Source organism: Opisthorchis viverrini, assembly GCF_000715545.1.
Source record: "Opisthorchis viverrini unplaced genomic scaffold opera_v5_398, whole genome shotgun sequence".
Taxonomy (NCBI): Eukaryota; Metazoa; Platyhelminthes; class Trematoda; order Opisthorchiida; family Opisthorchiidae; genus Opisthorchis; species Opisthorchis viverrini.
Window position 1 is genome coordinate 52,639 of NW_008752057.1, and position 14,658 is coordinate 67,296.

At 43.1% G+C, this 14,658-nt stretch overlaps 2 protein-coding genes across 2 annotated transcripts in view; one reads left to right on the forward strand and one right to left on the reverse strand.

Moving 5' to 3' along the window:
* T265_15239 (hypothetical protein) overlaps positions 1-13,823 on the reverse strand; it is a gene marked incomplete at both ends in the record, with an annotated part of 60,308 nt that extends 46,485 nt beyond the window's left edge. The window contains 4 exons of the mRNA XM_009177180.1: positions 6,949-7,268; positions 12,928-12,992; positions 13,487-13,653; positions 13,692-13,823. Of these exons, the coding sequence (XP_009175444.1) occupies positions 6,949-7,268; positions 12,928-12,992; positions 13,487-13,653; positions 13,692-13,823 (684 nt within the window). The remainder of the gene's footprint in view (positions 1-6,948; positions 7,269-12,927; positions 12,993-13,486; positions 13,654-13,691) is intronic.
* T265_10721 (hypothetical protein) lies at positions 4,366-10,901 on the forward strand (the record flags this gene model as incomplete). Its single annotated transcript, XM_009177181.1, has 3 exons — positions 4,366-4,491; positions 10,546-10,754; positions 10,832-10,901. Coding segments are annotated over 2 exons (195 nt in total), but the record flags the coding sequence as incomplete, so codon positions are not given.
* Positions 13,824-14,658: the final 835 nt, after the last annotated feature.

The window sequence follows — 14,658 nt, forward strand, 5'->3', positions numbered from 1 at the left end:
TCCTCACTGTGCCTGGTTGAAGACACTACAAGATATGGCTGCCAACCAATGTCAGTGGCGTTCTTGTTATCAGTTTCTATCCAGATTGCCTGAGTGAATGTCTGGAGGTGTAGGCACCTCGGAATGATTGTGTTAAGCTAGCACTAAGTCCCTTCCCCGTCCACCTTTATTCTTCTCTTTACAATAAGGCTTTCAAATAAGTCATGGTTGTACGGCTGTAAAGCATCGGTGTTGAACACTGATGCCATGCTGTCGATGATGATGATGATGATTCCAACTCCTGGGATTTACTTCCAGGTTCACGCTGCGAACCCCCTAAAAATTTCCGATTAAAGTACTACTTGTCGGAAGACAACCCATAAGGTTGCCGAAAAGTCTTCGACAGTGCAAGACCAGTTTCCGTATTCCCGTGGCTCACCAGGAAGGCGCAATCCCCGAGTTTTCGTCAAACTTATATTCTGCTCGAACCCAAGTCGTAAGGATTCACGAAGTACACTCGCATCGACCGAAAAATGAGGTGATATTCGTGCCGCACATTCATTTGCACAATATCACAAATAAGAGACTTAGCTGGGATTGAGTTGAAGTCTCTGTCGAAACCGAATATGTTTGCAAATGATTGCATTTGGCGAAGAGTATTGATAGTATTTTGCCTTGTTTGCGGAGGATGAGGCTTGCACAAGGCGTCAGTAGTCAATGTCAATCCTCTTAGTCCATGCTTACATAGTCAGGTTAGATGCAAGGCCTTTTCTGACAGCAGATTGCCGAACACCGATCAAGTTCTATTATGGTTACATAGGGCTCGTTCAGCTCAGACACTGCCAGACCACATCAGTTCTAAACTGGGATGATTTCATTTTAGGTGCTGTTTATTCATCTACTTTGGCCACCTACCTGTTGATTGGCCCATGGGTTTCTTTTCGCTGTCGTTCTTGAGAAACAGTTTCGATAAATCCCACAGTATTCCCTCGATATCCCCATGTGGGGTGGGCGGATAGCCGATGAGAATCGTATCTCATACCTTCCGCAATCAACTAATGTGATTTCACCTTTAACCGGGTGCTTTTTGACAGTATGTATAAGGGGTGAGACAGAATTCTTCACTCCTCATTTGGGGTGGTTGCTCCGGTCACCCTGTTGTCTCACATGTCCTAGAATAACGCATACTAACGGAATAGGGTGAAGCTCTATTTTGGTCATCGGTTCCATCTCGTAAATCATAACTTAAACAGGTGATAAATCTGAAAAATTTTCCCGACTACTTCCGTCTAGGCTTGATCAACCCGGTGACATTTCAGCTATCGCATTCCCTTCAGGTCACATTGCAGTTGGGAAGTGCTACAGCTGAACGAGTACTATTCAATAGGTTTTCTTACATATCCGGGCTTACAAAATCATGAAGATCTCCAAATGTTTCAATCAATCAACTCATCAATCAGTCAATCAATCAATCAATCAATCAATCGGTCAATCAGTCGGTCAGTCAGCCAGGCATTCACATCACCATCGTATCTTCCTACAATCAAACAAACGCTCGCCTGTGTGACGGATCGGTGTATCAGGTGTGTTGACGGCACAAAATTCTAAAAGTAGGTCAACCAACGAATCCACCTTATTGCTATGGGCATTTCCATCGTCATACCTCCCCTTTACGGAACAGATCTCATATTTAGGGAAAAAGAAACTGCCTTCTCTTCGATTGTTAGAAAAGGAGTTACTTCATTATGGGATGGCGCAATCGGAGAAATCACATAATTCTCGATCCCGTTCCCCGATGGTATTTTCTCTTACTGGTTCTCCAGAGAATTCTGCTCGAACCCAAGTCGTAAGGATTCACGAAGTACACTCGCATCGACCGAAAAATGAGGTGATATTCGTGCCGCACATTCATTTGCACAATATCACAAATAAGAGACTTAGCTGGGATTGAGTTGAAGTCTCTGTCGAAACCGAATATGTTTGCAAATGATTGCATTTGGCGAAGAGTATTGATAGTATTTTGCCTTGTTTGCGGAGGATGAGGCTTGCACAAGGCGTCAGTAGTCAATGTCAATCCTCTTAGTCCATGCTTACATAGTCAGGTTAGATGCAAGGCCTTTTCTGACAGCAGATTGCCGAACACCGATCAAGTTCTATCATGGTTACATAGGGCTCGTTCAGCTCAGACACTGCCAGACCACATCAGTTCTAAACTGGGATGATTTCATTTTAGGTGCTGTTTATTCATCTACTTTGGCCACCTACCTGTTGATTGGCCCATAGGTTTCTTTTCGCTGTCGTTCTTGAGAAACAGTTTCGATAAATCCCACAGTATTCCCTCGATATCCCCATGTGGGGTGGGCGGATAGCCGATGAGAATCGTATCTCATACCTTCCGCAATCAACTAATGTGATTTCACCTTTAACCGGGTGCTTTTTGACAGTATGTATAAGGGGTGAGACAGAATTCTTCACTCCTCATTTGGGGTGGTTGCTCCGGTCACCCTGTTGTCTCACATGTCCTAGAATAACGCATACTAACGGAATAGGGTGAAGCTCTATTTTGGTCATCGGTTCCATCTCGTAAATCATAACTTAAACAGGTGATAAATCTGAAAAATTTTCCCGACTACTTCCGTCTAGGCTTGATCAACCCGGTGACATTTCAGCTATCGCATTCCCTTCAGGTCACATTGCAGTTGGGAAGTGCTACAGCTGAACGAGTACTATTCAATAGGTTTTCTTACATATCCGGGCTTACAAAATCATGAAGATCTCCAAATGTTTCAATCAATCAACTAATCAATCAGTCAATCAATCAATCAATCAATCAATCGGTCAATCAGTCGGCAATCAATCATCAATCAATCGGTCAATCAGTCGGTCAGTCAGCCAGGCATTCACATCACCATCGTATCTTCCTACAATCAAACAAACGCTCGCCTGTGTGACGGATCGGTGTATCAGGTGTGTTGACGGCACAAAATTCTAAAAGTAGGTCAACCAACGAATCCACCTTATTGCTATGGGCATTTCCATCGTCATACCTCCCCTTTACGGAACAGATCTCATATTTAGGGAAAAAGAAACTGCCTTCTCTTCGATTGTTAGAAAAGGAGTTACTTCATTATGGGATGGCGCAATCGGAGAAATCACATAATTCTCGATCCCGTTCCCCGATGGTATTTTCTCTTACTGGTTCTCCAGAGAAAATGAGTAACGAACAAAACGTTCAGATAAGAACCTAATCTCCCTTTGTTGTGCTACACTAGGCTCTTTTGTGTATCATTAATTTGATCTTAATTTTTTGCATTCGAGCGGCTTGTCTGTCAGTACATGCCGAGGATTATGAACGTGAATACATACCCTCTGGAAGTTAGAATTATATTTAATAGACTTTTCTCCTCAGTTTGAATCACGCAGCTTTTTAGTTTCATAAAATACGCAGCAGTGATCGCTTGAAAACATCGCAGGGATGAATTGATTTCCAGGATGATAACTACACATATGTAGTGGCCTTGTACTGACAATAAAGAGTATATTATGAGTTTTCGTAAGTCCTTGATGTTGAGATACTTTTGTACCTTTAATAAAACAAATGAAAGCATGGTGTACTCCAATGCGAGTGACACTGGAGGTGACGGGAACGAACGAAAAATCTTTTGGACAAAACGTGAAAAACCAATACAACAGTTTTCAGATAACGGTTTAAATTGTCAGCCATTCACATTTTCAGGACTGCTTAATACGATAAGGTCAAAAGCTGAGAGATATTTTCGAGCATCTGGAATTCAATCACTTGTTCATTTGAGGATATGTGAACCCCAGGTTTAGGAACACTGCATCAGAGAATTAGGCCAATTCAGCCTATATCTGCGTGTCACACGGTGTTTAATTTGTCACACTACCCTGCATGCATTAGTGGTGCTGCGGACACTGTCGACATTGTTCGATAATCGAATCTGACGAATGTCATGTGGTCAACTGGTCACGCTGAATGTCTGTCCTTGTTATGGTTCGTCGTCCTGGCAATGTAAATTTGCTGAACTGTGCGGCGGATGGTCTTGCAGGGGGAACACACTTCCATCCAGTGTGCCAGAACAGTATAAACAAAGCCACATGTGAACAGCCAAAACGTCGCCGAACAAAGCCAGTAAGTGCTGAGGGCTAGCAACTATGACTTAAGATTCATTAGGTGTAGTGCTATTGGAGGCGAAGAAAAGAATATCGGACTGAAAAGACAAAAGCGAGACATAACATCTGATTAGAGGAAACCCACAAGAAAGGTCACGGGTATATATTACTTTCAGAGTATACAGAACCGGAAAAACATAGACGGAGGTTAGCGAATATACACTCATTTGCAAACTAATTTGGTTTTTCAAGAGACTCACCTGGAACCCAGCTGAATCTCTCGGTTTTGATGTTTCCAGGCAACTAAATGTGCTGCACAAGGCCGCCTCATGTTTCAGTCGCTACGACATTCGAAATATCGCGATACATATAGACTTTGTAATACACTACTCATAAGGTTATAGACTTTTAATACACTACTCATAAGGTTGCTGAGGAGTTTTCAGCAAATATCGTGCAATTTTACCTGATCCACAGCCAAATAGTTGTCTGTGTAGTTGTTCCACCATTCCACAAATATTTAGGTGTCCCGACATTATATGGTAGTTTTAGGTCACCATTTGGACATGGTAAGGACTCTGGACTCTGATCCGCCTCATTCCTTATATTTACACCATGCGCAGGGCGTTCGTTTGGACGCGTATGCACTTCAGCGCAACCTAAAAGCGACTTAGACACTGTGCACGGTGATCTATCAGCGTGATCCGGTGTGACACACCAGCGAGCCAAAGCAGACTACATATTTGCGCGGTATTAACTGGACTACTCCGATGTTTCAGGCAAGCGGTTACCAGCCGGTGCCAGAATCTGAACTTGACTTCACTTTGAGCTGTGCAGTCCGGAACAAGCACTCGCTACCATGGGCCTGAACCACATGCTGTCTTCTTGAGTCGCATCTGCAACGCGACGAGGCCAGTGAAGGAGGAAACTTCGCTGAGGTAGAAAACATCAGCCATAGAGGTAGGGTCGAACAACATCATTGTAAGATCGGCCAGCCATGAAGCAGGCTGGCCGGCTGTGAGACTTCTGGTTAGAGGAGTTTTCTGTCCTTTCCTAAGGCGGCAAGCTACTCCAACGAAATCCAGTAGTTCGCCCGTATGAGATTTTACTAAGTGGCTGTGTATTATTATTACAGAAAGTACTTTGTTAGAGGTGGTGGTTTATAATAAGTAAATGTAATGATAAGAGCCTCACCATGACCCCTCTTTTTCTATGCTAGAAGCACTGTAAGTTGTGATACTTCTGTACAACAAGATGGAGAGGTTATAGGGGAATTTCGCAGCAATAAATGACCGACTGGTGAGCTTCAGATACCATCATAGTCCAAGAAGTAAACTGTTACGCAAATCGAGCGAGATATTCGCCGAATTGGTCAGTGGAAAGAACAGCAGCATCTCTTTCATGTGAGGATGGAGAAAGCACGTACAAAATTAACCCACTTTTTGGACGAAAATAAGCGAAAGTCAAGCCGAAGGAGGTGTGAAAGATTGTCAGATATTGCCTGCGATACTTAATGGAGATATCGAACATTTCAGTAGAAACAGGGCTTTGATACATTAGCATGTCATTAGACATAATAAAAATACGACATAGTTTGGATATAAACCCACTAGAGTTCTCTGCTTTTCACCTAGAGAAGCACAAAGTCATTACTAATAACTGTATGTTTTGCCAAACTCCTGTTGCTTTGTTGAGCAACCAGCAAACTAGATAGTGGTAAGAAAACGGAGAAATTAGTGAAACGTCCATTTTGACTCTCTGTATTTTGTATTCTTCGTATTCTACTATCTGTCTGTCTATGAATGTCGACTCATCTTCTAGCTGTGGATAGTACTCAGAGTCTATCAAGATACTGGACACTATTAATTGTCTTCTGTCCCTGTTCCCATCGCATACTTAAAACATGTCATCCGCATGGCTCAGGTAAGCTTTTGATGTATTCCCATTGGCATAAGGATATCGGCTTGCGCAGGACTAAGAGCAGCCTTGGGTTTATTCGGTAAGTTTAGACTGTAGTAGACGGTAGTATTCGCTGCTGAATTAAACTTGTACATCTAGCACAAAACTGCTCCTTAGGCATGACTGTCGGGACTTCTGGCCACGAGGCTCAACTTGTAAGTGGGTGGTTCGCGCGGATTTTTAGGTGTACGATTAGGAATAGTTTTAATCGTATTTAAATAACCAAAGTTCTCATAGTCTTTAAGATATGATTGGGTCATACTGGACAACACTGAGAATCTGCACAACTGTCACCATTCCAACCGATTAGGTCCTAAATAGGGAATGTTTAAGAATGTTTCGCTCCTTGAAATGATTGTATCACACATTCGGAAAGCTTTTATACCCTAGTATGTGATGTGGTGGCGCAACATAGTGTGTCCACACAATGGACGTCATTAAAGTAATTTTCAAATTAGTATGTTTCAGAAAAATAGCCTTTTCAGAACGGTTTAGGATGGAGCAAAATTCTATGATGGTGGTTCTACTCTGATGAAGTTCGTCAACCAGCTGTTATCTGTGATGTCATCTAAAATACCAGTTGGGAGGATGGCGGCTAAGAACACGTACAAAAAGCATGCAAACTAGTTAGGACCATGTGGTCCCCTCATCATATGGACCGGGTGATCTAAATCACAAAACCGACCCGATTAGTCGTGCTACTGACCGGAAGCTTCGTGTATCTGAATCCCGTGAATCAAAAACACGCCACACTTTGCGCGGTCGAAATCTGTTGAGCTCAGAGCATTTAACTCGATGATGGTTGGGTAAAGACAACGAGACATGTTGCCCACCTCCAGCAGGTCCTGTCTAATTGATCGAATATTTTAGACTTACACGTTCGGATTGAACCATTGGTAGGTAGACCGGCTTAAAAGACTTTCCTCCATCCTTCGAAACACTCAGTTGCGTAGTTTGATTTTCTGTGCCGTTGTAATGTGCCACATACAGGAACACACCGGAATTAGTGCTCAGTTCTTCCGGATCCGTGTTTCTGAATGATGAGCTTGGATTATGGTGCTCAGGCGAGTTCCCTTTAGGTAACGTTTGGGTCCGGACACCTCTGGGGGCCCATACACGAACGACTTTGTCCATAATATGGATCCAGGTGGTTCCAAAGTCTGTGGTCTTGGATAAAATTTGGTTCATGCTGTCATCTGAATAAAAGAGCGACAAGAATGGAAATGTAGTACATAGTTGAGCGGAAACCAAATGTCAGTATACTGGTGTTGGACTTGGAAGCAACTGGACGATACCTGCGTGACCAACACGAAGGCTGTTGCTCAGCCCTCGTAACCATATATTATTTTCTGATGCTCAATTATTGGTAAAAAGAGATTACTGTCATTTAGGTGGGACTTTCGAACGAATGACTAAAGTAAATTCTCACAAACGACCTTCATCCTTCAGCCCGGACAGCCAGAAATGCGAGTTTGCTTAAAAAATACGGGCAAATAAGAATATTTTGTCCGGTCTAATCCTTCTATACACTTCTTATATGTGTAATCCTTCCTGCTATTTACGCTTCCGACCCAATGCTGAAAGTAGAAAACGATTTTTGCTTGAGCCAAATCATCCGTACGTCTTGACGTATCTAGCGTGCCAAACTTATCTTTAAGCTTCTTTCGCAAACGCGCTGTTCCAAGATGTTGCTCCTTCAGACGCGAACAAACTGTGATCATTTACGCTTTATTCCTAATTATTTGGTAGTCTCAAGGACAAATTCTGAAACGCACAAGAAGCAAGCACCCTCCACAGCTTATGGAACGACGAAATTCCGCAAACGTGGGGGCTTTGTGAAGCAAGCTATGCTCCAAGGCCAAACCAAAGCCACCATATCAGGAAAAAATGCGGACACTGCTCACAGTTTTTACGCGTGCTCCAGAAGACCGAAATTCGGACTTCAAGAATCAAAGATCCTAAGTAGTTGATCTGTACGCCTAGCTTGGCAGTTATATTGCAAGCGTTTCATCACCAACCGAGGTGTCATCACCAGTGCGGGGTTGAGTAAAATCTAGCTGCCTATATCCACAACCTTGCTAAGCTGAGATCCACCACATGCTTCGAAATCCCATTTAGAAAAGCAGAAAATCGTGGGCATCAGACAGTGTGCTGGAAATTGAGCGCAAAACTGGACGAAGTGATTACAGGTCCGGCGTTTCCATTACACGAAGAGACTATGAAAGCCAGCTAAATCAACTGCACACCCCCCGGCGAATGGTGATTTTGAACGACAAATATCAGCACAAACTTGTCTTGTCTTTTAGCTCCTTCCGTGCACCTGAAGGACATGACGATCGTGTCGTCAACTTGGGCTTCAGGAAAAAAACACCTGAACGAGCACCAACCTGGCTTTTATAGAAGCCACCCAGACCAGTTGTATCTAACAGGGAAGCAAAGTGCTACATCTCAACTATGGTGCACTATCTGTGAGCATGTTTAAAAGAACGTGAGGCCGAATTTCCCGCACTGTTCACGGTAGCGGAAGCGAGTCGGATGATAGGAAGAATTTCAGATCACGTGACCGTAAACTTTAATCCTGCAGGCCAGAAAACTCGTTTTCTACTGATTGATTTGTCACTCCTAAAACCTACGAGAGCAACATAGTTCGGACATACCACTGATGCAACGCCAGCAAAAGCTATGTTCCTAACTTTACACAGTTTCTATTTACCAATGCACTTCCAGCAATGGAGGTCCGGAGAACAAAGCTATAAGGAACGCCGGTAAATCCCTAGGCTGATCACATCTGACAACGCCTTCGCGTTGAACGTATGTTTAGTCCTGATACTCTGGCCCTCATATATTCCATGCAGTTGTGACCCATTAAGCAGTAATGCTCTAAGCATACGGCCAATCCGGTAGAGCCAAACAATACTCCTCGTGGCGTATGAAAAAACTACATGGCAGTGTAACACCCGTTGTTTTTTAGTCATTGGACTACCGCAGAGTTTTATGAAAACTCTGGTTACTAACCTACCCGATGACTCTGTTGCCACATCCACATAGTTTACTTTTTATCAACTGTCACACGGTTGTAACAGCACTGCGCAACGAAATGAATTGAGTGGACATCAGGGTCCATTTGTAGAAGCTTTGTCAATGGACATCCTAGCCCTTTGTCCCCTAACAAAGAATATTCCACCAGGGAACCACTTCGAAGCTACTTTGGTATTCGTCAACAGGTGAATGCTGATGGCTTGAAAAAGGCCATGTAACCGTGATTTCGTCACTGTAAATGGCAGTGTTTCATTTCGTTTTAATTAAAGAGACCTTTGATAAATATGTCATCTCGGAAATAAATTATGTTCCATCTATCTACATAGCCTCCGTTTGGCGGTACGTGATAAAAACTTCACTGAGTGGAATGCCGTGGAGACCAGTTCAATTTCTCTCTGGTTGTGAGAACGCCGTTGGCATCACTCACTTGTGTTGAATGAAAAATAAACTGGCCAACTTTTATTAAAACTAAAATGCGTGTAAAACGTTGGTCTCAAGCAGAAATGAATCACTCAAACCAGATGTTTTCTCACCGGTACTTTCACAAGAGGGCGGAAAGATGTCTATAGTTACGATTGCAAGCTTCTCACATAAAATGTTGAAGTAACCACACTTTTTTGGGGGAAAGCATCCGTTAAGTTTTGTTGCCATATTTTAACAGGGTGTGGAAACCATAGGACATTGGTCTGATTGCGATCATCTCAGAATTTCTCGTATATATTATCCTAAAAGGGGTCGGGAACGCATAAGACATCTATAATAGTTGTGAAATTGTTTCCCAAACTGCGGAGAGACGGGTTATGTCTTCACCACTGGACGCTCTTTTATACGTTGTTCAGTGTAGAGACGACCAAAAATCGCTGTAACCCCTCGACACATAGGCCTGTCTTGTGTTACGGTCTAAAAAGTTGCTGCCAAAACATCTATGTTATTTCTTCATTCACCACGCTTCAATACCCATCGACCTGTATAAATCATTGGTAGCACAACAATTATCTGCTGCTATTTCTTTCGAATTCCCGATAAAAGTGACTAGAAAATGGTCAGCAGACTGTCAACTGACAGGACAGCTTAGCTACTTCCCAAAGTAATAAACGCGAATTACATCAGGATGCTTACTTCTGCTAAACGGTAACATGCAAGCCTGAAGACGCCCTTATGACAAGCGACGTGTAACATTCTGGACTACTAGTAAACAGGTATACTATACAATATGACTGCTGAAGCTAAGTTATCAAGACATGTTGTGATAATAGCTCTTTGAGGAGACAGCTGATCCTGATGGAAGTGCACTGATAAATCAAATGCCAATCAATGCAATTTCAGTGTGACAGTAGCTTGCTTACAAAGGATGCGGTGTATCCTGCTACATTACCACCGGTTCGTTTGTATGAATGCAAAACTGGACCATTTTCAGGGGAGGAATGAAATAAGGGCAAGGTCTCAAAAAGCCTCGGCACACAGAGTGGTGTCCGTCAGGGATGCTCACTGTCACCATTTCTATTAAACTTCGTGATCGACAAAATTGTGAAACAAACGTTGAAAGTCCACAAAAACCCTGGTGTTCAAGTAGCCTGTAACGAAAAGCTTATCGATCTTGAATATGCAGATGACATCATTCTTATCTTCGGAAAGGGGAAGGCGTAGGTGTCCTTGGATGAACTGACCCAAGTCGTCCCGTTCTTTGGTATGCACTTTTCACTTTTCACTTACAATCCAGTGAGAAGCGCTGGAAGTTGTGGAGCGCTTTACGGACCCTGGAAGTTGTATTACTTCTGAATGTAGTGTGACAGTTGAGGTGAATGCACGAATCTGCAAGACTTGCGTCGTGTTTGCTAATTTGAGACACCTATGGCGTCAGAGTGGTTTATTCCTGAATCTCAAGGGACGTGTCCATTAAGCTACAGTGCGGACTCTTTTGTTGTATGGATGTGAAACTTGGTCTGTTCTAGCAGCGGAACTGAGACGTCTTCAAGTGTTCGATAATTGTCGTCTCAGAACCACAGCTCGTGTGGGTTAGTGTTGGTGTATCCGCAACTCGGCAATTAGAAAGTCAGTTTTCGGTTGTGCAACGGATAATTCCATTAAAACTTGTGTCCGGAATCAGAAGCTGCGTTGATTGGGATATGTGTCGCGTATGCCTAACCATCGTATGCCGAAGAGAGTGATGTTTTTCATGTGGCGGAAGAAGATAGGTGGCCAGCCCTTGACCTGGCAGAGGGGTATGAAAGAAATAACGAAACCTTTGGGTGCTGTTGGTGCTACTCGCCTTCCAAGAGTGGACCGCATGATTCCTACTTCGCCTGGTTAGATACACTACAAGATATGGCTTCCAACCGATGTCATTGGCGATCTTGTTGTCAGTTTCTATCCAGATTGCCCGAGTGAGTGTATACACCTTGGAATGATTGTAGTATGCCAATGATAAGTCCTTCCTCCGTCCACATTTATTTTTTCCTCCAACACAAGGCTTTCAAACAAATCAGGGTTGTACGGCAGTAAAACATCAGTGTGGAACACTGATGTCATGCTGTTGACAATGACAATGAATTCCATTGCTGAAATATTTCATTTGGAAATCAGAAATTCTTTCAGTGGATGACAAATCAAATTTCGACTGCAACCACGCCGCGACATTTGTTTGCTAACGCTAAAGGTTTATCGAAAACCGGGCGCTACTTATCCTGTAATGATTTCGGTAAGGGATCGCAGTTGGATAAGCTAAAATTTAGTTAGCATTGAAGAAACACTCTCTCTGTGTTTGGCTGGGCAAGATGACCCAATGCTTAGAGCACAAATTTGGTGATCGGAAGGTCCTGAAGATCCTGACCTCCGCCTGTCGACTTCTCCAGTCTAGGCTTGGGAGACCTGGCAGTATTCCAGCCCTCGTGCTTCCTTCTGGTGGTGTGGCAGTTTGGTGCCGAAAATGTGTTACAGCTGTACGACTGAACGGGTTGGCTTCGATACAGTGCACCATATACGAGCGGAAGCTGTTCAAGTACGATTCTGACCAACGCTTGGAAATCCTCACCGATGAAGCTAACATTAAAAACTACTGACGTCCTTGTACTTGTGCGATAAACTTGGATACAAAATACTTTCCAATTTTGCCGCCAACTTCTGGTCGCACTCCACTCAAACTTCATACCTATGCCAGTGTTCGGATCCTGTGACAAATCTAACAGCCGAAAGTGTACACGATCACTGGTTAAGAATATAAAGTAAAGGATGTGCACCCATACGGTATAATTCACAAGCTTCGAAGCTAGTGGTTGTAGATACAAACTGGGCCAAAAAAAGCATCACATACAATTATACTAAATGTATACACGGATCTGTTCTAAATATACAGATAAACAGGTCGAAATCAGGATGCAGGAGAAAGCCGACCGTTAGAGTGTGACGTCCATGCTTCACAAATCACAGTACAAAGACCGACAGGAAAAACCGGCGCTTTTAAAAAAGGATCGGCCTCTTAGGTCTAATTGAGGCAAAACTAGCGGCGCCAATGCCCGAAGTTATCTTCCGAAAACCAAAGTCTTTACATTCCAAAACTGACTTGGTCTACGGACTCAAATAAACAGGGGTACCGAAATAGATTCAAGATATTGCGGATAACCAGAGCACGTTGCCCTTTGGACAAAATCGTGAATTACAAATTATTTTTATGACGAGAGTCTTTATGCTGAGGGTAAAATATTGGAAAAGAGGAACTTTTCAGTTCAGCTACTGTAGAACACAAACTTAAAAGGGGACATGTTAAGCTTTCTGGACCGCATAACAAGTAGTGAAGACATTCAATACAGAGGAACTCACTTTTTGACTGGTTAGGTTTATGGAGAACATAGAATGTTTCTTCAGGATCATCTCGATATATGGACCTTAGCGTTAGGGTGTGAGCAATGGCACCTTACCAGAAGTAATCTACTACATTTTCGTGTGTCTTCGACCAGGTCTTTCCATTGTCTAGGGAAAGATACAATCTCTACTAGAAATGTCAACCGAATAAAATTGGAGAATACCGATGTCCTTTCTTCGAGCGTGAGTATCCATGGTGACAAACGTCTACGGGGGTAAAAGCGGAGCTGGCCACTCAACAGAAAGGGAACCGCCGACCTTTCCCAGGTGGAACCACCATCTTTGGTAACAAATAGCACGGAATGCTGTTTATTATCGATATCGTAGCATACAACAAATAGCTTCAGAACTCAAGGTTAGTAAGGCCACTCTACCTCCTTTGAATCGCGCTGGTTTTGATGACGCTGCAATCCATTTTCTCGTCTTATGTAAACCTTCTCTCCGAGCTCATGAGTGATCTTTGCAAACGTTTTACCGTTATTTTCGCTGCGAAGTTACATGATTCAGCCAAAATTACCTGCGGTAGATGTCTGATGTTAGACCCGGTCCTGTTTCTCCTTCTGTCATCGTTACCAAAATCAAAACCTGATAAATAAATCGAATCAGATGAATTTCACATACCCCGCTGTTTTCTCCAGCCCATGTCAACTGAATTGTCTCCTTCGTATCATTCACGAAATAAAACTGAGAACCCATATTTGACAAAAGTGAGCACAACATACTACGTCCACTGCCTTTCCGTTTTGAATGATTTGTTCGAAGCGTTTTTGGTCAGCGTCACATTTGGTTGTGTTTTCTGCAGAAATCAATGAGAAATATACCCCCGATAGCAGAACAATGTAGATTATTTGCATGAGCACTAGACAGATGCCGCCTGGTTGAAAAGCCACCGTTATGAAGGTCACAAAGTCCAATAACGTCCTTCATTTCAGTGAACTTCAACGAATCACGTAAGTAGATTACGGCGACCTATAAGGTTACTGGATTCACCAACTCCAAAGATGACTGTAAAGGATGAAGTAGTGGAATTGTATTTGGGAATTTTTCTGAATTTTTTGGGTAAATCATTATGATTACGCTAGGGAAGTTAGAAAATGTTATAGTGCCATAGTAGGTGTTGGATACATACGGATTCACGGATCTTTTTCTGAATTTTTGGGTAAATCATTATGATTACGCTAGGGAAGTTAGAAAATGTTATAGTGCCATAGTAGGTGTTGGATACATACGGAATCCCGGATCGATACACAGGATCGAGGCTTTTGCCCAGGTTTCTCGGATCGGTTTTGTTCTTGTCGGTCAGTGGCTGTCCTTCACCTGAAAGGCACAAGTGAAAAAAGGGTGTAGCACTGCCCTGTATGTTCTCAGCGCGGGGCAGTATGCTTGCGAGCGCGAGGATTCGCATAAATAAACGTCTAATAGTGCTTTAAACTAGGTTCTGGAAGGAGCGTGGACAACCGTCTTGTGGCGGTAACCTCCTTTTTCCCTCAAGCGGCTTCGCTTAATACGTGTGGTTCATCCTTGCTCATTAGATCATGCAAACCTTTGTTCCGCAGACACTCAACTCACGTGACCAAACCCTGTCACGCTTGGAACCCAGGCTGAAAACAGATCGTTTTCCATCTTTAACGCGCACAGACATCAAAATTTCCTATACACAGTATGATATAATATAGCATAACATAACAT